The following is a 20822-nucleotide window of genomic DNA, read 5'->3' as shown; positions in this document are numbered from 1 at the left end:
AGCCGCCTCCCGTCCAGCTCATGCCAGGCTGTGGCTCCTGCCCCAGCAGGTCCTAGCCGACCGTGTGCCCTGGTGGGGGCGGAAGGTGGGTGACCCCCACGAACGAGCCTAAGCGCTTGGGCTAGCCGGAACCCCTGGCCACGGCGGGACCACCCACCCAACCAACCACCCACCCCTCTCCACAGCGGGAGGCGCAAAGAACTCCACTCGGCTGAGCACACGCACACACACACACACACACTCCTCAAATGAGCAAAAACTCAAGCTATAAATAATTCCGTTGTTTATTCTCTGTACAAAACTTAACCTACGAAAATAAAAGTTTGCAAAAGAGTAGCAGGTGCGCCTGGGAAGCAGGAGGCTGGCTCTCTCAGATCTACACCCGGGAGGGGCCAGGGCGCCTTGGAGAAGGTGTCCGTCTGTCCCTGGAGGGCTGGGAAGGCCGACCCGCCCCCCACCCCGACCCCCCTACCCCGACTCGCTACCCAGGCCGCGCGCCCCGACCTCCCGCGAGTGCACCAAGGCGCCCGCGATCTCCAGAGCGGCCACGAGAGGTCAGCAGCGCCCTGGCCCCGCGCTCGGCCACGTGTGGGGAGCCAATGGACCGAGGGTCGCCCACCCTCCACGGGACGCCCCTAGCTGGAGGTCAGCAGCGCCCTGGCCCCGCGCGGGGAGCCGCTGGACCGAGGGTGCCCACCCTCCACGGGACGCCCCTAGCTGGAGGTCAGCAGTGCCCTGGCCCCGCGCGGGGAGCCGCTGGACCGAGGGTGCCCACCCTCCGCGGGACGCCCCTAGCTGGAGGTGACGGTGGTGCCGCCGCCCAGGCGCAGGAGCATCTGCTGGCAGTCGTGCAGCAGCCGGCGGTCGCCGAGCTTCTCGAGCGTGCGCGCCGCCTCGGCCAGCATGCCCACGCGCTGGCCGGGCGCCGACAGGAAGGCGGGAGGCAGGTAGCAGGAGGCCAGCAGCAGCGCCTCGGCGTGCTCCCGCCGCGTGGGCCGCGGCTCCAGTTCCGTGGCCGCCGCCGCCAGCGCTGCACCTGTGCGAGACAAGGGGCCCCCAGCTCACGCGGGGCCCAGCGGAGCCCACTCCGGGCATCACACCAGAGCTGGAAAGGTCGGTGCCCCCTCTCACCTGCTTTGCCACCAGGGCCTGCTCGTCGCCTCAGGCTGCGGTCCAGGAGTTGATGCGTCCGCGCAGGGCTGGCCCCGGCCATCAGCCGAGCTGTGGCCTCATGCAGGAACACCTGGCGCAGGGCAGGTGCGTGGGTTGGAGAGCAGCCCAGCCCCTCCGGCGGCGCGGACTCCCGAGCCGAGGCGCCCGTCCCGGACACTCACCCTGCGCATGGCGGGCCGACAGCTCTGCGCCAGGCGCCTCAGGCCGCTCAGGTCTCTCTGGAAGCCACGCAGCTCCAAGGCCGAGGCCTGGGCCCCTGGGGCCGGCGCGGGCGGCTGCTGCTGCCGCCACAGGCTCGTGCGCACCACCAGCAGCAGGTCACACAGCAACAACTGCACGGCCTGGGTGGGCGGCAGGCAGGGTGGGGTCATGGTGGGGGCACTGGCCGCGGGAGGGACGGGGCAGGAGGCCCCGGTGTCAGGGGCCGGCTCCGGGCTGCACTGCTGAGGCACTGCACCTGTTGCGCACACGTGCAACGCACCAGCAATGCAGCGCGGGGCCGCCCGCCTCTGCGGGCCCCCTCCCCGCCACTGCCAGGGCACCATGTGTGCGTGTGGGGGTACCACCCACCCACCCACCCCTGACTCGCCCCTGGACTCCAGCCCGGAGGATTGGCTAACACCAAGGCCTCTCCTAAGGGGACACCTGGGGAGGGGACGCCCTGCTGGCCCCACCCCAGCCCTACACCCCTCACCTTGTCCATGGAACTGCCAGCAGGCGTGCTGGCCAGGCTGTCCCGCAGGTACCCACTGGCCTTTTCACAGATGGCCAGGCTGGCAGGGCCACATTCTGCCTTGGCCCTGCCTAGTAGGGCCCGGGCAGCCTTGAAGGAGTGCAGAGCCGCTCTGGGCAGGGGTCTCCTGGGGGGTGGGGACAGGGGCACAGGAGTGCGGGTCAAGGCCAGAGGCCCCGGCTCCTCTTGCCTTCTGGCTTTCTGGGATCACGATGACCCGCCCCGCCCACCCCGTCTGCCCACACACACAAAGGCAGGCAGGTGCAAGGGACCCAGAGCTGGGGCAGGGGTGGGCAGGGCCGGCACCCACTCAGACTCCTGCAGGGCCCGCGGCAGGTGCTCCACCAGCGGGTATAAGCGCTCGGCCGCCTCCTCATCCCGCCTCAGCCAGTGGATCACCACGGTGGTCAGGGAGGCCCACCACTTGGCCACCGGGTCTGTGCCTGCAGAGAGAGCACAGAGGCAGGCTGTCCTGAGCCTTGCTTCATGTCTCCATGGAGGCCGGGGAGGGCGGGGACAGGGGGCGGGACCAAGGTGGACAGGGAGGGTGGGGTCAGGTGGACAGGGAGGGCGGGACCAGGGGCCAGGGGGCGGGGCCAGGTGGACAGGGAGGGCGGGGCCAAGGTGGACAGGGAGGGCGGGGCCAGGTGGACAGGGAGGGCAGGCCAGGTGGACAGGGAGGGCGGGACCAAGGTGGACAGGAGGGTGGGGCTGGGCAGACAGGAGGGCGGGGCCAGGCAGACAGGGAGGGCGGGGCCAGGTGGACAGGAAGGGCGGGACCAAGGTGGACAGGGAGGGCGGGGCCAGGTGGACAGGGAGGGCGGGACCAGGGGCCAGGGGGCGGGGCCAGGTGGACAGGGAGGGCGGGACCAAGGTGGACAGGGAGGGCGGGGCCAGGTGGACAGGGAGGGCAGGCCAGGTGGACAGGGAAGGCGGGACCAAGGTGGACAGGAGGGTGGGGCTGGGCAGACAGGAGGGCGGGGCCAGGCAGACAGGGAGGGCGGGGCCAGGTGGACAGGAAGGGCGGGACCAAGGTGGACAGGGAGGGCGGGGCCAGGTGGACAGGAAGAGCGGGACCAAGGTGGACAGGGAGGGCGGGGCCAAGGTGGACAGGGAGGGCGGGGCCAAATGGACAGGGAGGGCAGGGCCAGGTGGACAGGGAGGACAGGGTTAGGTGGACAGGGAGGGCGGAGCCAGGTGGACAGGAAGGGCGGGACCAAGGTGGACAGGGAGGGCGGGGCCAGGTGGATAGGGAGGGCGGGGTTAGGCGGACAGGGAGGGCGGGGCCAGGTGGACAGGCCTAAAATGGGGTGGGGCAGGGTCTGGGAGGACAGACAGGGTGGACCCAGATAGGCCTGGCCCAGGGCACTCACCGGCAGTGGTGGCCATGCTGGAGCTGATGGAGAAGCTGCAGGCGGGCGCCCCAGCCGCATCAGAACAGCTGTTGAGCAACTGCAGGTAACCCAAGGCGTCAGCGAACTCCCTGTGGACACAGTGGGCAGGCATCATCAGGATGCACGGCCTCTGGGCCTGCCCACCTAGCTGGGGCAGTGCCGCCAGGCTAGGGGGCAGGGAGGAGAAAGAGACGGAGAGAGGACCCCCACGGCTCCGGCTCAGGGGGTCTCCAGACACGCCCGGCTGCAGGGGTATGGAGGTGGGGGGACGGGAGCACTCACTTGTCCCCCTCAGCTGAGCCGGGGCTGGGGCTGGGCTGGGCCACACAGGTCAGGGCTCGTGCTAGCAGATGTTCACGGAACAGCTGGGTCACCCGGGCCAGGGGGTCCACTGCAGGCAGGGGAGAGGGTTGGGAACACAGCTCGCCTTACCCCACCTAACCCCACCCACTCCTGCCCTTGTTCTCCCCTAAACCCAGTAAGGCTTCCCCTGCACCCCCTGGGAGGGGCACGATGGGCACACCCTGCTGTCTCCAGGGGCATCTATCCAGTGGGCAGTTACTGGCTGCACTCCTTCCATCTCCTCCCACAAGCTCACCCCCCAACTCCTTCAAAGACTCGTATTGGACTCAAGAATGCCAGAGCGGACAGGGGCCCAGCCAGAGGCGGGCAGGGACATGGCGACACGCACCTGGGTTCCCGGCCACGCTGTACAGGCTGTCCCGTGGGACGCTGCGCACGGCCCAGTCCCCATCCACGAAGAAGCGATGGCCCACGGGGTGGCAGAGCCACTGCAGGGAGGCGGGCACAGAGCCGCTCTGCGCCAGGCAGGCTTGGCGGGCACTGCTCAGAAAGAAGCGCTGTGGGGGAGGACAGCTGGCTATCACTGGGGCCAGACCCCTAGGCCTGGGGGACAAGGGGGACAGTGAACCCCAATCCTGTCTCAGAAGTTCCCCTCTGCCTAGCTGCCCACTCACCGTCAGGAAGTGCAAGGCCCGCGGGAGGCTGGTTTTGACCCTGAGGGCGGCTGCCACGTAGATCTCAGCCAGCGTGGCTGCAGACACTGCATCGCCCGCGCACTCGGCCAGGTTCAGGGCACTCAGCGCCAGGTTGGTGGCCGTGAGGGGCCCGCCTGGGTACTTGCCTGGAGAGAGAATACAGGGGGTGTTGAGGGCAGGGCCAGGGAGGGGTGTGCCCCGGGGAGCCTGGGCCTCCCCGACCAGACGCACCCATGGCATGCAGCTGATGAAGCTTGTGGTAGGCGAGGGCCGCGTCGCGGGCGCTGGTGCGTGCGTCTGCCCGCAGCTCCCAGTCCCGGTGCAGGCCCCCGGCCCGGCCCGCCAGCCAGCGGCCCACCCAGAGGCGCTGCAGCAGGTGGCGGATGAGGTTCCACAGCAGGCTGTAGGTCAAGTCCAGATGAGAAGTGGGCAGGGGCCGGCCCAGGGCCCGCAGGGCCAGCCACAGCTGCTGGGCCGCCTGAGCGAAGTCCCCCTGCGGGACAGTAAGCGTTTTCCAGGTGAGAACTTGGGGGGAAGGTGGGGAGAGAAGAGGGCGCAGCACCTCCCAGCCCCAGGGCCATGTTCCCCGCCCCTACCCGAGCCAGGTCCAGGTCGGCCTGCTTGCGATGGCGCCAGAAGTGCACAGCAGGGCCCGAGTGGGGCCGTGTGACCGGCTCTCCGTACACAAACAGAAGCGCCAAGGAGCACAGCACCAGGAGTCCGTTGACCAGCCAGACCAGAGGAGGCAGCAGCCACTGGGGCCAACCGGGGCCGTCTAGGGAGACAGGACATACGCTTGTCAGGGGAGCCCGAGCCCAGCCCACCTGACACCCCGGACGGGGAGGGGGCTGCCCCGCCTCACCTCGGCTCTCTGTGCCCAGCACGCTGCGCCCGGGGTTATGGTAGATGGTGGTGACATCTTGGGGTCCCAGGGGTCCCCGGCTTCCGAGGAGTAAGGCCAGGGGGTTGCAAGACAGACAGAGGAACACAAGAGCGCATAGAGCGAGGCGCGAGCGGTCCAGCATGCCGCGGCTGCGGGGCGAGGGTGGCTGCTCCGGCTTTACCTGCCAGATGGGGCGGCACAGTCAGGGTGAGCCCAAGTGGCCTGGGCCCCGGCAGGTTCTGGGCCCCTCTGTTTATGCAGTGGCAGACAAAACCCACCTGGCTGTCCTCAAAGGCCGGACTGTCGGGCTCGGAGTCACTACCACTACCGCGACCGCTGCCCAGCGACAGTGGGCTGCCCTGGGAGGGTGAGCCAGCGTCGGAGGGCGGTGGGGTCAGGGCGTCCGCTGCCTCGGGTTTGACGCCCTCCATGGGCACCTCGGCGCCACTGCCGCCTGAACCGCAGGGCGACACTAGATCCTTCAGGGATTCTGGAGGTGGCAGAGGAACACGGCGGGGAGGGGTGAGGGATGAGAGAAGCTGGATGCCCGGCTCCCCCAAAGGGCTCAGGAGAACAGCCAGGGGCCAGGGCTGGGGGCGGGAGCAGAGACATGGTGGGTGGGGCTGGCAGCAGGCCCAGAGCCAATGGTAAGGTAGGTAGAGTCGGATGGGCGGGACCGAGAACAGGCTGGGCGGGGCCAGAGGAGGGGCCAACAGTCAAGGGAGGACCGACCAGGTGGCCAAGAGAGGAATGACCAGGTGTCCAGGGGAGGAGTGACCGGGTGTCCAGGGGAGGAGTGAGGGGCGGCCAGGGGAGGAGTGACTAGGTGTCCGGGGAAGGAGTGACAGGCTGTCCAGGGAAGGAGTGACCAGGTGTCCAGGGGAGGAGTGACCGGGTGTCCAGGGGAGGAGTGACGGCCGGCCAGGCACTCACTGCTCTTGTGGGCCGCCGATCGCAGGCTCAGATTCTCCTGCTTGAGTTTCTGGTTGCTGTGTTGTAAGAAGCGGATGTAGTCGATAGCCTTACGCAAGACGGCCGATTTATTCAGCTGTAGAGAGGCCGGGGCAAGGGTAGCGTGGTTGGCCGGCGAGGCCTGGCCAGCGGCGCCAGCAGAGGGAAGGGCTGGGGCCAGGCGCCCCAGGGGTGCTGCCGCCAACACCCACTTCCGGTCTTTGCTGTCTAACCCCGAGACCTTCCTTCCCCTAGGCCCGCACTGAACACCTGCCCAGCGTCCCCCCCCAGGCCCAGGTGGGCTGAAGTCTGCAAGTCCCGGTCCGGCACTGCCACCTACCACCCACCACTCCTCACCCCAGCTTGCTGTGTTCTTGCCCAGGGTGCCCGGCCTGTGCCTCTGCCCTCACCTTGGCCTCCTTGCCCACCACCAGGTCCTTGAGTTCCACAATCTTGTCGTTGATGGAGGAGCGGTAGCGTTTCTCGATGGCATTGTGGGCCGTGCGTTTCTCACCGCGGCTCTGGGCCGAGCCCGGGGTCTTGCTGCCGGCTGCCAGCCGGTTGATGGGCAGCTTGTCAGTGTCCACCACGAGTGGCACCGTGGCCAGGATGGCGCCGCCGCTCACCAGCGTCTGCAGGTGGTGGGGGGCAGCCACACATTACCCAGAGCCAGGCAGGCACGTGGGCATGCGCAGGCCTCCCTTCTCCGCACCCACCTGCAGGGGACCGGTCTGCACGGCCGCTGTGCCGGGGGCCAGGGCATTGATGCCCGCCGCCTTCACCGGGGTCCCTACATCTGTCTTCACGGTGGTCAACAGCAGCGAGTCCGCCTTGATGAAGTGGGGCTGCAGCAGCACCTGGGGTGGGGCAGGGGTGTGAGCCCAGGGGTTGTCTGGGCCCCATGGGCTGGGCCACCTCCCACTGCCCCTCACCGGAACTGGCTGGATCTGGGAGGTGACAGTGGTTGTGGCAGGGGTGGCCGCGGTGGCTGTCAGCAGTTGCTGGGCAGGGGCCGTGCTCTGGACCGTGGTGTGTAAGGAGGCAGGAGGGGCACCAGGTGGGGATGCCAGGGCCAGGCTGGGCAGTGGCTGCTGGGTGTTCCCAGGAGGGGTCCCTGCAGGGATCAAGCAGGGGCCTGTGGAACTGCGGGCCTGGGGAGTGGCCATCTCCCCTGCCTCAGTCCCCCTTCAGGTACCCCGTGGCTTGGCATGAGCCATTGTCCCTTGTGGCTCCTTGTGTGGACGGCTGGGGCTGGGCAGTGACGAGCCCACAGCTGCGTGGGCAGCAAGCACTCCAAGCTACATCTGATTTCCCAAGGCTGCAAATCCTCCAGAGACCACAGCTTTGCACCCCTGCCCCGCATCCCAGCACACGCACACCCCACCCCTTACCTGGAGGAAAGCCCCCAGAAGGGCTGGCATAGCCCAACCCCGGAGCAGAGCCAAACGGCGGTACTGCCGGGGCGAGGAAATTCTGCTGGATGAGGGTACCAGGCAGAGGCTGCGGAGCCGGGGGCTGCAGGATGGTCAAGGGCACCGGCTCTTCCTTAATGCCGGGCCCAGGGGAGAAGGAGGGCACGGACGGGTAGGACTTCAAAGGGGTGGGCGCGGGTTGGACGGGGGACACCGGGGAGGGGGCCGCCTTCGGTGCCCCCAGCAAAGCTTCAAGCGGAGAGGTTAGTGTCGCAGGGGGCGGGGACAGACTGCCCGGGGAGCTGGCCGCGGGGCTGCCAGGGTCTGTGCCCCCCGGGCCACCCCCGGCGTAGGGGGCGTCGAACAGGCCTGGGAAGTCGCTGTCTTGATTGTTGATGAGCTGTAGCATGTCTACAGGAGAGAGAAGGGGGAGGGGTGAGGCACGGGGCACCCCAGGCCAGCCAACCCACGGCCGTACCGTCAGCTGCACCAGAAAAGGACTACCCATGTTCCCTGGCTCGCCCGGTGCGCCCTCACGCCCGACACAGGAGCTCCCCGCCCAGCCCCCCACCATCACTGCAGCTGGCACCTCAGTTTCTCAATCCATGGCCCGCGCCCAACAAGCCCTGCCCTAGGGGAAGAGATGGGGGCCAGGCAACAGGGTGACAGGTAGGAAGGCGAAGGGGAGAGGGCCCCCGCTTGCCCACAGGCCATTCCCCTGTCTCCCTTCAAGATGCCCAGCAGAGGCCTGTGGGCACAGAGTTCGAGAGGGGAGAGCTGAGATAGGACCTCCAAGAGAACAAGTTCCCACCTCCCCCTGTTTACAGGCGAGGGGGTGGGGTCCTCCACTGCTGGGTCCTCCAAAAGAGAGGATACACAAGGCAGATCCCCAGGAAGACCCCAAGGAAGCAGTGGGGTGGGGGTACAGACCGGGCAGAGGGGCCTTTTAAGCAGAGGGTTGGGGACCACGCTGGACCCAACCACGAAACCACAAGATGACTCTCCCTGGGGGCCCACCAAGTACCACGGGGTGCTCCAAGCTGCGCACGCCCCTATCTCCCTGCTGGCCCCACTGAGCTGCCAGTGCCGGGTCCTCCCTCAGTGGCCACAGGGTCCCCAGCACCCAGGCCCGTCTGAACGCAAGTGCGGCCCATCTCGGCTCCTGGATCAGTGCTTAGCTCCAGCCTGGCCACAGACCAGAGCGAGCCTGGCCCAGCCCTGGGCCCTCTAACCCACTCAAGGCAACCACCCACTGGGTCAGGGTGCTCCTGGGGCTCAGGAGCACAGGCCGGCCCCTTCCTCCTGCCAAGGCTCCCAGCCTGGAACACTCCGCACCTGTGGCGCAGCCTGAGCCTGTCTCCCCATCTGTACACGGAGAAGGATGAAGCCCTTTTGTGGACAAGGCTGCCTAAGGGGCAGTGCGGCATTGCTGCCTGGCAGATGCCCCAGGGAGGACCGTGAAGACAGGAGGGGTATGTGCGTGCGCAGGCTCGGCACCCTCCATCCCCGGCCGTAGGACCCCAAAAACAAACACCTCGTGGATCTTGTGCAGGCTCACACAGACCATAGAGCACTTTGGATCGCAGCCCTCCAGTCTGCGTGAGCCCCTTGGACAGATGAAAAAATTGAGGCGGTTTGGACAAGCCAGGGTTCCTACTGTCAGGCAGGACCCCTCTCCCGTTCCACAGCAGGCAAAGCTCCTGGCCGCCCTCCCAGCCCAGCTCCCTCCTGCAAGCCTCCTTGGGTCTCTGGGTGCTGCTGAGCGCGTTCTCTTGGGTTGGAGGAGCCTCTGCCCCGCGCACCGTGCCAGCGAGCGGTGCAAAAGCACCTGCTGGGAAGGGGGGTCCCACCCCGCGCCCCGGCCCCACTCCGTGACACGCTGCAAGTGACGGCCACGGGCTCCTGCAGAAAATACCTTCGAACGTGCACTCCATGGCGCGCGGTCGGCCGGGGCGGCCCGGCCCCTCGCGGCGGCGCCGGCTCACCTGCCCACCGCGCTGCCCGGCCTTAAGGCGCCCCGCCCCCCAGGCCCCGCCTGCACCCGCCCCCGGTGCCCACGGGCCGGGCATGGGGTGAGTCGGCACGGCCAATCGGCAGCCGCGCCCCGCCCCGCGGCCGCTCGGCCTGCACCCCGCGGCGCCGAATGGGGTCGGGGTTACTCGCGGACGTCCGCCTTTAACCAGCTCGGCGCCAGCGCCCGCCGGGGTTACTGGCGGTCACGGCAGGGAGGACCCGCGTTCCCGCCAGCTGCAGGGCTTGCGTGGCTGCGGCAGGGCCCTCCCTCCAGCAGCACCACCAGCAGCGCCACCAGCAGCGCCACCAGCAGCGCCACCAGCGCCACCATCACCACCACCAGCAGCGCCACCATCACCACCACCAGCAGCGCCACCACCAGCAGAGCCACCAGCGCCACCATCACCAGCAGCGCCACCATCACCAGCAGCGCCACCATCACCACCACCTAGGGGCCTGTGGTCCTCGGGAACCATCTTCCTGGATCCAGAGTCACTTCTGGGTGCCCCCACTCCAGTCCTCACTAGGCCAGGGTCAGTGAGGTGTGCCACCGGCCCCAGCAGGTGCCAAGTGAGGCCCGTTGCACTCCTGTCACCAGCTCTGCGAGCAGCGGGGTGGGTGGCAGGCTCTGGGGGTCTTGTGAAGGGGTGGCTGGGCGCTGGTCCTTTCCATAAACATAACGGTCATTCTCACACACTCAGAGCGCCCAGCTCAGCCACACCCACCCTGACTCAGCCTCCAGCCTGAAACCACAGGGTAGCTCCGGTGTTGGAGTGGGGGGTCCCTTGTAGCCCTCCTCCCATCCCCTTTGGGGGCCCTGAGTGCCAAGACTCGGCCAAGTGACCCACTCCCACCGTGCACACACACACACACACACACACACACACACACACACTGTGCCTCCCCCAGAAGCCCACAGGGTGTCCCAGGAGGGGAGCCCTGCACCCTGCAGGGCCCAGCCCGTGGGCACTAAGCTCCCCTCAGTACCCTGGGTCAGCACGGAGGGCTGGCCTGCAGGCCGTATCTACCATCCGAGACGGTGCCCAAGCCCTGGCCTCATCCTGCCACTTTTTTGCTTTAATTAAAACGATTCTTTCCTCTAGACCGAGGGGGGACGGCTGCTCGCTGGCACCGGCTGACCGGTGACTCTCCGACACGGCTTTGGCGAGGATGTTTGGGACGGCTCAGCACCTCTCCCAGCACCCCTGCTGACTTGCACGGACGCCAGCGGCCAAGGCGAGGCCGGGACCCGGAGCGCCAGCCAGGGCCCCCTGCCTCCCCAACCCCTGGTTCAGGCAGCCACAGTGTGGGTGCATGTGGGGGGGACTGCATACAGGGCAGGTGGTCACGTCCTTCCCGCACCTGTAGACTCCAGTTTGCTGGACTGGGCAGAGGCAGGTAGTGAGGTGCCTGTGTCCTGAAGCCCCGGAGTCAAGGCTCCAGACCGTCTGACATGACAAGGTTTATTATTATTATTTTCTTAAGATTTATTTTTATTGCAAAGTCAAATATACAGAGAGGAGGAGAGACAGAGAGGAAGATCCTCCATCCGATGAGTCACTCCCCAAGTGAGCGCAACGGCCGGCGCTATGCCAATCCGAAGCCAGGAGCCAGGAACTTCTTCCAGGTCTCCCACGCCAGTGCAGGGTTCCAAGGCCTCAGGCCGTCCTCAACTGCCCTCCCAGGCCACAAGCAGAGAACTGGATGGGAAGCAGGGCCGCCAGGACTAGAAGTGGCGCCCACATGGGATCCTGGCGTGTTCAAGGCAAGGACTTCAGCCACTTGGCCACTGCACCGGGCCCTATATATGTGTGTGTATATATATATATATATATATTTTTTTTTTTTTTTTCTTGTTTGAAAGGAAGGATGAAAGTTAGAACTAGAGGTGGGGCACAGCAGGTCCTGGTGCGCTTGCCCACAGCGCCCATGGTGTGGACCAGGCACAGGCAAGGCTGGGCACCCTGGGGTGTCACCATGGACCGGTACTTGGTTCTCTGGAAGCCTCCCATCCCTTCCAGACCTGGCAAGGAAGGCCTCTGCCCACTCCCTCCCCAGCTCTGGCCCCTGGAGGAAACAGGAGAGCCTGCCTCTCCGAGGTGCCAGCTCCAAGCCCTGCCCCTCAGCAGTGGGGTACTTTCCGTGACGCTGACCTACTTATTTGGCAGAGGCCAGGACTGACACCTCAGGAGGGCCGGCCCAGCCCAGCTCTGACCATCAAGGGGGCCGGCCATGCACACGTGTGGCCTTGAACCCCAAGCAGACTGGAGGCCGCACGCCTGGTTCCCTGGCAGGCTCTCCCACCAGGGCCACAGTGGCGTGCACAGGAGGCCCACGCATGTCCCAGACACTCCTGCTTCCCATTGACGCAGAGCCTGGTGGGCAGCGGGAGGAAGGGAAGGCTGCCACTCCCACGGAAGACACAGACTGAGTTTCAGCTTCCCCACTCTGGCCCAGCCCAGTCTCCACCATTGCAGGAATCTGAGGAGTTGGGAGCCCTGGCTGATGGGCTCACTGCCAAATCAGTCAAGCAATGTGGGGAGAGATGGTGATGGGCCCCATGATAGAACCATGGCTGGGAAAAGGAGGGGCTGTTACTGGTGACGGGATCCAGGCAGGCCTGTCGGAGGAAGCAACATCCCAAGTGGACGCTGGTCACCGCAGAAGCCGGGAACGGGGGGGTGGGGGGGAGGAGGACGTTTTGGACAGAAGTAACAGCAAAGGAAACAAAGACCCTAAGGTGTGTGGCAGCGTGCGAGTGACAATGGGCCAGAGAGGAGGCAGAGGGAGAGGGTGGCAGAAGAGCTGGCGTTACAACCCCGGGTGCTGGGGCACTGGGCCTCCCGGGGAATGGCTGGAGGGAGGCTTTCAGATAACTCCCGGCAATGCCAACCGCAAAACTTGACCAAAAGGCCAAGGGGACAGACAAGCCCCAGATGAGGGCACGGGGCAGTGGCCCTGGGCCCACTGGTGCAGAGCATGATGGGCCCTGCGGGTGGGTGCTGCGCCCTGCCTGCCCACCCGCCCCCTCCCAGCCCGTCTTGGCTCATGCAGGTTGGCAGGTGCCTCGGGCCCTTGCTGGTCATGTGTGCGGCAGCGGTACACACTGCCCTTTGTGTGGGGAAGCGCGTGGCTGCCCTGGGGCAGCGAATGTGCGCTGGTGCTTCCTGGAACTGGAGGGCCTGTGGGCCAGTACCCCTAGGGGCATGGGTGGTGCCCACGGCCAGGGAGAACCCTGGGCACATGTGCCTGGGGCCACTGCCTGCGCACCTGCCACATTCTTCTTTCCTGCTTCTGGCACCCCTGTCACTCCCTCTACAACACCCACTCTACATCTGAGTCCTCCTCCCAGGCCCGTCCCCCCACCTCAGACCTGCCAGGGGGCCCTGTGGTCCGGCCTGACACAACCCGCACCCAGTCCCCGCACTCCTTCCCATATTCTCCCTTTGTTGTTCTCAAGTCCAGGCAAGGCAGCGGGCTGTTGGAGAACCCCCAGCGCCCCAGCCCCATGGCCCACTTCTGCCGCAACACTGGGCCTTGCCACTCGGTAAGGACTTTTGGCCACCGCTCTGGCAGCCAGGGACTCAGACACACCTGCTACAAGGTCTCCCTCCGTCCACTCTGCTTCCCCACCTTGTGCAGGGGAAGAGATGCCAGCTCCATGAGATGCCAGCTCCATGCACTGTGCCACTGACCCCGGTTCCCAGGTCAAAGGACATGCCACAGGGCCATCGATGGGTGGAAGACAAGGCCAGAAATACTTCCTGTGGCAAGAGCAGCAACACCAAGCAAGGCCACTCAGGTCAGCAGGCAAAGTCCACACCCCAGGCCACGCTGCCCGGCAGTAACCCCCTGCCTGGAGCTGACAGGTCACTGGGGAGGCTGGTGCCTGGCTAAGTGACTGTTACTGTCGGACAGGAGGTCATTCCCAGTCCATCTCTGCGCTGTCCCCTCACCAGCTCTGAGACAGCCAATCTGAGCGACAGCGTGCTGGGCAGGGGCGGCCCCCACAGTTCCGAGAGGGGACAGTATTTTTTTCCCAAGAGGTGCCACCGGGGGAGGGCCAAGTTGGCCAGGCTGAATTCCTGAAGGTACTCAGGGAATATTCCAGAGAAGGGACAGCCCCTGGAGCTCCCCAAGGATGGGGCAGGTGGAGCTGTAGGTACAGGGCTGAGGGAGGGGCGAGCAAGTGTCACAAGAGGGTTGCACGTCAGCAGGACAGGGCTGGGACCTCGTGGAGAACAAGGGAAGAGCGGTGGGGGGGGGGGGGGGCTGCACAGCGGACACCCTCCGGTGCCCTCTGGACCCTGGGTGGAGGTGGGGCTCAGTGCTGTGGGGGACCCACACCAGGAGGAGCTAGCTGGCTGAGCCCAGAGAAAGGAACGTGACACCCAAGAGGACCTCCTGGAGGCAACATCCTGGACAGAGACAATACTGTGGCCCTGGGGAGAGGGAGAGCGGGCATCCCTCACCTTCTCTGCTTGTGCAAGATCTGATAAATTCATCTGCCGTGGCCGGGAGGGAGCCTGCCACGACTCAGTGCTAATCCCCGCCACATGCCTCCCCACAGCGGCAGGTAGAGCCGTGGCTCCTGCAAGGGCCCAGGGCTCACACGGGGGGGGCTGCACGCCCCCACAACCCCATCCACAGACCCAGGCTCGGGCCCAGGTCCAGGATCCCCAGTGCCTTCTGAGTGACCGTGCCCCCCGCATAGGTGCCCAGCTGCTTTGGGCAGGTTTGCAGCACAGTGGATTTAGGCTACGCTAAACTCCCACAGAGTGCAGGTTTGAGTCCTGGCTGCTCCCAGCCAGCGTACCTGGAAGAGCAGGAAGGGATGGCCAGAGGGCTTGGAGCGAGGTTCAGGCTCCTGGCTTTGGCCTAGCCCAGTCCCAGACTGTTGCAACGGTTTGGGAAGTGAACCAGTACATGGAATTAATCACTTGCCCCTTTTGTAACTCTGCTTTTCAAGAAAACAAAAATAAATCTTAAAAAAAAAAAAAAGGTGTAAGTTTTGGAGCACCGGCCCTGTCGGGGCCTAGCACCTGGGGAGGGATCCTGGCTGGGGGTGGCATGGCTCCACGGATTCTAACTCCACCCACGTGGGAGCCAGCGAGAGCATCAGAGTGCCCAGCTGGCGTTGCATATTCAGATTTTTGTACTTTGTTTCCCCCCTTTTTTTTTCTTTATTTTGGACAACCTTTACATAGTTAATTAGGGCACAAAGGTTCAAGGGCTCCAGGAAAGTGGGTAAGACTATGATTTCCACATCGTTGTTTTCCTGTTTCTGGGGTAAAGGGGGGAGATAAAGGGAGAAGCCCCACCCAGCCTCCCACCCACCCCATTGTTTTGTTTTCATTGCTACTGATCTTCATCGCATTTGAAAGGCACAGATTTCAAATCTCCCTCCACTGGACCATTCCTCAAAGCCCCTCACAGCCAGCGGGGGGTCGGGAGGCGGGGTGCCCAGGCAGCAGCCAGGAGGCCAGAACCCCTTCCTGGGCAGCACACATTCCAGAAACACAAACAACTTCGACGGTCTTGGGAGGGAGGCGGGCGGCAGGGTGCGTTCCGAGGTGCTGGGAGCTAAAGCAGCTCGGAAAACGTGCAGCTTGCCTGGGGCGTGGGACAGGCAGGGGCAGAGGCTGTCCACAGCCTGCGGAGAAATTTCCCCTACAGCTGAGGATGGTCAAAAGACTCAGGAAATGAACCGGAAACAGTCCCAGGGCCAGGCCCAAACAGCCGCGGCTGGGCCAGGCCAAAGGCAGGAGCTGGGCGCTGCTTCCGCGTCTCCCTGGTGGGTGCAGGCGCCCAAGCACTCGGGCTGTCCTCCACCGCCCTCCCAGGCCACAAGCAGGGATGGGAAGTGGAGCAGCCGGGACTCGGATCAGCACCCACAGGGGAGGCGGGCGCTGCAGGCAGTGGTTTAACCAGCTCTGCCCCAGGAGCGCGTCTCCATCACACAGGCGCACCCACCCCTGCGGGAGGCACCCTCCACGTGTCTGCGCGCGCCCGGCAGGGTGCCCACCCATGGGTGGGCGACCTGTGCGTCAGCCGTGCCGGCTCCCACGCCCTCCCTCCAGCACCCACCGCGTCCCACCAAGGGGCCGTCTGCAGGGGAGGGGAGGCGCGCACGCGGCCCGGGCGCACGCGCAGGGCCTCGGGCGCGCCGCGGCTGAACTCTGGGGCCGGAGGGAAATGACCGCGAGTAACCCCGTGACGTCGCGGCCGGGCTGGGCGGGGCCCCCGGTCCAGGCGGCGGCCAGCAGCGCGCGGGGTCCGGCGCGGGAGGCCGGCCGGGGGACCCCGGGAACGCCTGCTGCGCGCCCCGCACCCGCGGCCGCCCCTCACGCACCTTCGATGTCGGTCAGCAGCGCCGCGTCCAGCTCGCACGGCTCGGCCAGCGCCTGCTCCAGCGCCGCCTCGCTGAAGGCCGGCTCGTCCATGGCGCGGCCGCTCGCTGCGCACGCCTCTCTCCGGGGAAGCGCCGCCGCGCGTTCGAGTCCCGCCCCGGCGGCCACGCTGGGCGGCCCGGCCACCCGGCGAAAAGTTGCAGGGGAACTGGGTTTCCCCGGACAGCGACTCGGCCGGGCGGGCGAGACGGGGGCGGGGCCTCCCGCCAGGCTCCGCCCCCCCCGGGAAGGCGGCCCCGCCCCCTTCGCCCCGGAGGGAGCTGGGGACCCCCGACTCTCAGCGAGCGCCCCCCGGGGTCTGGTCTTAGTGCACCGAGACCCCCGGCGGCGGCGCGTCCTGGTTCGGGGCGGGCCAGGTCCTCTAACCCGGGGCGCTGCGCACCTCCCTGTTCCTACACGGGCCTCTGGGCAGGTGCACGCTCCAGGTCCAAGTTCACAGCTGGTGCAGACCAGCCACCCGCCCACCGCGGCTTCCAGTCTCCACTTCCTTCGTCTGGTCTCCTCCCAGACTGAGCCCAGGGCTGTGGGCTGCGGAGGGGCGGCCAGGACCCAGTGAGGCCCAGAGGACACTGCCGCTGCCCGAGGCTGCAAGTGGGCGTGGGATGGGGGCACTGCCGTGGTCGGGGGTGGACCGCAATAACGCACACAGGCGCCCCATGGGGTGGGGGGCTGCAGACCCCGGACTCAGAGGACTCAGGCCGGTGCCCGAACCTGGCCTGCTGGGGCTGCCCACAGCGCCCTGGCTGGACACACCAGGGAGGGAGCGGAGGCCGCTGGGAGGTGGGGCCGGGACGCCAAGAGAAGCTAGCCACCGAAAGTTCCTCTGCCGGCGGGCGTGGCTCGGGAGGGTTACACGGGGTCGGCCCCCGGAGAGGGGCTTGGGGGTCTCTAAGCCACGGCTCCACGTGCGGCGATGGGGTAGGTGATGTAGTCCTTTGCCAGCCCCTCCCCAGAAGATCTGGAGTATCCGGTGACTTGCTGAGAACTCGAGGGTGGGGCTGTGTGCGTGTGCCAGGGGGTGCTTGAATTTGTCCCCTGCCAGCAGGGACAGTCACCCTGCAGAGGGTTAGGGTCCTAACAGGTCCGCACCTGTGTCCCACCCACACTCCAGTACCCAGAAGTGTGTGGGGGGCGGGTCTGCCAGGGGAGCCTGCTGGTCTTGGTGGGTTCCCCCATTCCCCAATGAGCTGGTGCAATGCCCAAGACCCTCGGCCCCCTCTTGTCCCCAGGGAACTGTGGGCACACAGCACACTGGAGGGCCCTGGGTGGCCAGTCGCACGCTGCTGTCTTCCGTTGCGTCATCCAGCGTTTCCGGGTGTGCCAGTCGCAACATTAATTCCTCGCAACAGCCTTGGGGGACCCGGGCTGTCACCATCCCATTTTGCAGATGAGGAAAGTTGAGGCTGCGTTGGAGAGGCGACTTGCGCAGGGACTTTTTGGCCTTTGTATATATGTATGTTTTTTGGGGGGTGGAGGACAGGCCCGAGGGGCGGCGTGGAGCAGTGGAAGAACCCGCTCGGCTCCACGCTGTCCCTGTCTGCTCTGCCCGGGCTGGACACCGGGGTGGCGGGGGTGGGTAGGAGCGCTGGGGCGCAGGGCCAGACCAGCCCCGCCTCGCGGGCTCGGCGCAGCCAATGGGCGCCCCTCCCGGAGTGGGGTGACGCGACGTCAGCGCGGCTCCCGGGAGCCGGGCCCGGGTCACAGGCGCGGCGCCTGCTCCCCCGGGCGGGGCCGGGCGGGACCCGTCGGGCCGCTCTCGGGGCGCGCACCTGGCTGGGAGCGCGGCCAGGTGCGCGTCGCTGGCGCGGCCGCGAGCCGGGAAGGGGGTGCTGCCCGCCGGGAAGGGTCCAGCTGTCCTGCCTCGCCAAGGGAGGGATGCTGTCGCCTGCGCCCCTCCTCCCCGCCGGCTTGGTGTGGGTGGAGGGGCAGGACTGGCGCACTCCCGGAGTGCCCAGCCACCCTGCCTTACCCGCCCCACTTGGCCGTCCTGGCTGCAGGCACGAAGCTGGGAACAGCCTTGGGGTGTGACCCAGTGGCCTGGCTGAGCCTGGAGCCAGGCGGAGGAAATGGGGATGGGGCTCAGAGGACGGGGGAGCTGCGGAGACCACCCAGCCTAGGGTGACCCCCACCTTGAGTCGTGGGAGCAGTCAGAGCCCCTCCGAGGAGTTTTTCATGGCGGGTTCTGCCCACTGTCCCCACCCCCGCCCCGTCCCCAGCAGGTGGATTGGCTGAAAAAGACTCCGCCTTCCTCAGATGTTCAGGGAGTGCCTGGCCCACGCGGGCAGCAGGTCACACCTCTCCCACCTCCCATAGGCCATTGGCAGGAGGCTGGCCCTGTGCCTCCTTCCAGGCTGCTGTGGTGGGGACCCATAGCCTACCCCAGCTTGTCTTCCTTCTCCATTTGCTCACAGCCTGTGGCTTTTTTCAGGGTGGGACTTTTTTTCCCCCCCACTTGCAAACTGTTAGGAAAAAGGAAGGCTCCTGGCCCTGTGCCCACCTGCAGTCAGTGGCATGGCCTCCTGGGAGCAACCCATGCAGGTGGACACCTCCCCACGCTGCCACCGTGTCTCTGTATCCCTGCCCACCCCCTGCAGGCCCAGGCTGGCACCCAGCAGGCTGCTGGGAAGATGCTGAAAGCAGACACAGGGGGACTAGATGTTGCTGCAGAGCCTGTGGTCAGCTTCTCTCTAGGCCCAGGCCTAGGGACTGCCTGGTAGAGAGCTGGCAGCACAGAGACGCCTGTTCCAAGGGCCTGGGGCCACCGCTTCTGGCATTTGACGGTGGTGGTCCCTGTGGGTGGGCACAGCTGGCCCTGAGCCCACCTGAAGGAGCGTGCTGTGCTGCCACACACCCAGACCCTGGCTATGGGAGACTGAGGTCTGGGTGACAGCTCTGCTACTGCCTATGCTGGCCCGAGGCAAGCGGGCAGCTCCTACTTGCCCTCTGTGAGAGGCAGGCAGAGCTCCATAGGTCAGCCCGTACGTAGTAGCCTGGTGGCTTAAGCTGTCACCTGCACCACCAGCATCTCACAGGGGCATCAGTTCAAGTCCCGGCTGCTCCCCTTCCAGTCCAGCTCCCTGCTTGTGGCCTGGGAAAGCAGTGGAGGATGCCGGAGGCCCTTGAGACCTGGAAGAAGCTCCTGGCTTCAGATCAGCCCAGCTCTGGACACTCTGGCCGTGTAGGGAGTGAACCAGTGGATGGAACATCTTTTTGTCTCTCCTTCTTTCTATAACTCTGCCTTTCAACTAAAAATGAATAAATCATTTAAAATAATAATAAAAGCAGGGTTGGCTGGTGAATAAGCAGTTAGCCCCAGATGTTGGGGCACAGCTGTGGCATCTGCATCCCACATCTGGATCCTAGCATCCAGTCCCACCTTCCCTTGCAGGCTTGGTTCCTGCTAAGGCACAGCCTGGCAGGTAGCAGACATCTGCCAGGTTCCAGGCACGCCTAGAGGAGACCCCAGCGGAGCTCCTGGCTGCATTTGGGGACCAGACCCAGCAGATGGGAAAATCTCACACACTGCAGTCTAAACATGTGTGCCCACAGCTCCCTGTCAGAGTGCCCGCACCGGGTCTTCTGCCCCAACACGTACCAGTGCAGATCCTGGGAGGGGAGGGCCCCCATGGAGGAGGCCTGGATTGAGGCCACAGCTCCCTGCTCCAGCCCTGGCTGTGTGGGCCGGTGAGGATGTGCTTCCAGTCTCCACTCAAACAGATGCATGTACGTATCTGGGAGGGCAGATGGGAAGATGGGAGAAGAGTCTCCTTTAGGGCGGAATGAGGACGTTGACGATTGACCGGTGGTGATGGGTACGCAGCCCTGTGAGTGGTAAGAACCTGCCAAGCTGTGCCCACCCTGTTTGATGATGGATTGTATCTCAGTTAGTCGTCATATGAAAGGTGGGGAGAGGTCTTAGGTTCAGTGCCAACGCAGGCTCTGGCATCTGCCCAGCCAGGTGACAGAGGCCTGGGGGAGGGGTGCCTCAGGCTGCTTGCTCAAGGCTTGAACGCTCCAGGCAACGGGGTGTAGTGGGGCGCTGAGGAAGAAGGGGGTGTCAGAGTTGGGGCTGGGCATTCCCAGGCAGGAATGCTGTGGGTGATGCCTGCCTGAAGGCTGCCCAGGCTAGCGGGGCGGAAGGATGGGGTGACATTCCTGGCTGCTCCCTCCCTAGAACCGCACCCCACCCCAGCACTGCAGACTGGAAAGAGCTGGCACGGGAAGGCTTCGCTCAGTTATTTATTGTGGAGTATCTTACATGCAAGGACTCAAACAAGAGAGAGAGAAGTGGCCTGTGATGCAGCCAGTGGGGAGGAGGGAGGGTACCCTTCAGGGCCACCTTGGCCGGCCCACAGCAACAAGCGACAGGGACGACACGCCACACTGCGGCACGAGTGAACACGGCCGAGCTCGACATGTGCCTCTGGTTCGGAGCCCCACCCTCCACCCCAAACAGGGTGCTAGCTTCAGGAAGCCAGGATCCGCCCCACCCCTCCCTCTCGAGGACAGGGCATGGAGTCTGGGGGCCCCCAGGGACTGACAGCTGCAGGGAAGGGCCAGAGATGACAGCAACTGGGGAGTATGCCAGAGCAGCTGCCAGCCTGCAGGGGTGTGTGTGTGTGGGAGTGGGGGGGAACAGCAAATGAATCCCCAACAGCACACCCCACCAAGGACCCGGGCAGTGCAGGGGGCTCTCCCATGATGCTCTTCCCAAGGGGCCCGGCCTTAACACACGCTGTGGGAGAGGAGAGGAGGAGGAGGGTGGGGGGCAGGGGTGGGTGCCCTGGCTCCAGGACCACAGGCTGGGCTGGGTCAGGGGAGGCAGTGAGCAAGGCACAATCACACACACACACAC

The 20822-nt window shown here is 65.9% G+C and overlaps 1 protein-coding gene across 10 annotated transcripts; it reads right to left on the bottom strand.

Annotated features, from left to right (window-relative positions):
- Positions 1-266: 266 nt before the first annotated feature.
- Positions 267-16138, bottom strand: SREBF1 (sterol regulatory element binding transcription factor 1). 10 transcript variants are annotated; one of them, XM_040974531.1, is made up of 19 exons: positions 15910-16132; positions 7524-7955; positions 7065-7246; positions 6849-6989; positions 6543-6764; positions 6115-6202; positions 5460-5671; positions 5161-5362; positions 4895-5073; positions 4530-4791; positions 4278-4444; positions 3992-4160; positions 3583-3691; positions 3280-3389; positions 2217-2349; positions 1868-2033; positions 1335-1514; positions 1132-1243; positions 708-1036 (listed from the first exon to the last, which is right to left on the bottom strand). In XM_040974531.1, exons 1-19 carry the CDS (start codon positions 15998-16000, stop codon positions 792-794), a joined length of 3402 nt encoding a protein of 1133 aa, XP_040830465.1. In that variant the 5' UTR covers positions 16001-16132; the 3' UTR covers positions 708-791. The 10 variants fall into 10 exon arrangements, with proteins under 10 accessions (XP_040830468.1, XP_040830467.1, XP_040830465.1 ...); XM_040974530.1 differs by having other exon boundaries at positions 6115-6229; positions 6561-6764; XM_040974529.1 differs by having other exon boundaries at positions 6115-6229; positions 7071-7246; positions 15910-16131.
- Positions 16139-20822: the final 4684 nt, after the last annotated feature.

This window comes from Ochotona curzoniae, unplaced genomic scaffold (genome assembly GCF_017591425.1).
Source record: "Ochotona curzoniae isolate NIBS_2020 unplaced genomic scaffold, NIBS_Ocur_1.0 contig_2456, whole genome shotgun sequence".
NCBI lineage: Eukaryota > Metazoa > Chordata > Mammalia > Lagomorpha > Ochotonidae > Ochotona > Ochotona curzoniae.
The sequence above is the reverse complement of the archived record's forward strand: the minus strand, read 5'-3'. Positions and strand labels throughout refer to the sequence as shown.

Coding starts and splice junctions, on each gene's coding strand:
- SREBF1 (XM_040974527.1), bottom strand. CDS start 8,118: ATGGTGGGGGGCTGGGCGGGGAGCTCCTGTGTCGGGCGTGAGGGCGCA. Junction 5,074..5,160: donor GCTGGGCACAGAGAGCCGAG/GTGAGGCGGGGC, acceptor CTGTCTCCCTAG/ACGGCCCCGGTTGGCCCCAG. Junction 3,390..3,582: donor GGCTCAGCTGAGGGGGACAA/GTGAGTGCTCCC, acceptor CTGTGTCCACAG/GGAGTTCGCTGACGCCTTGG.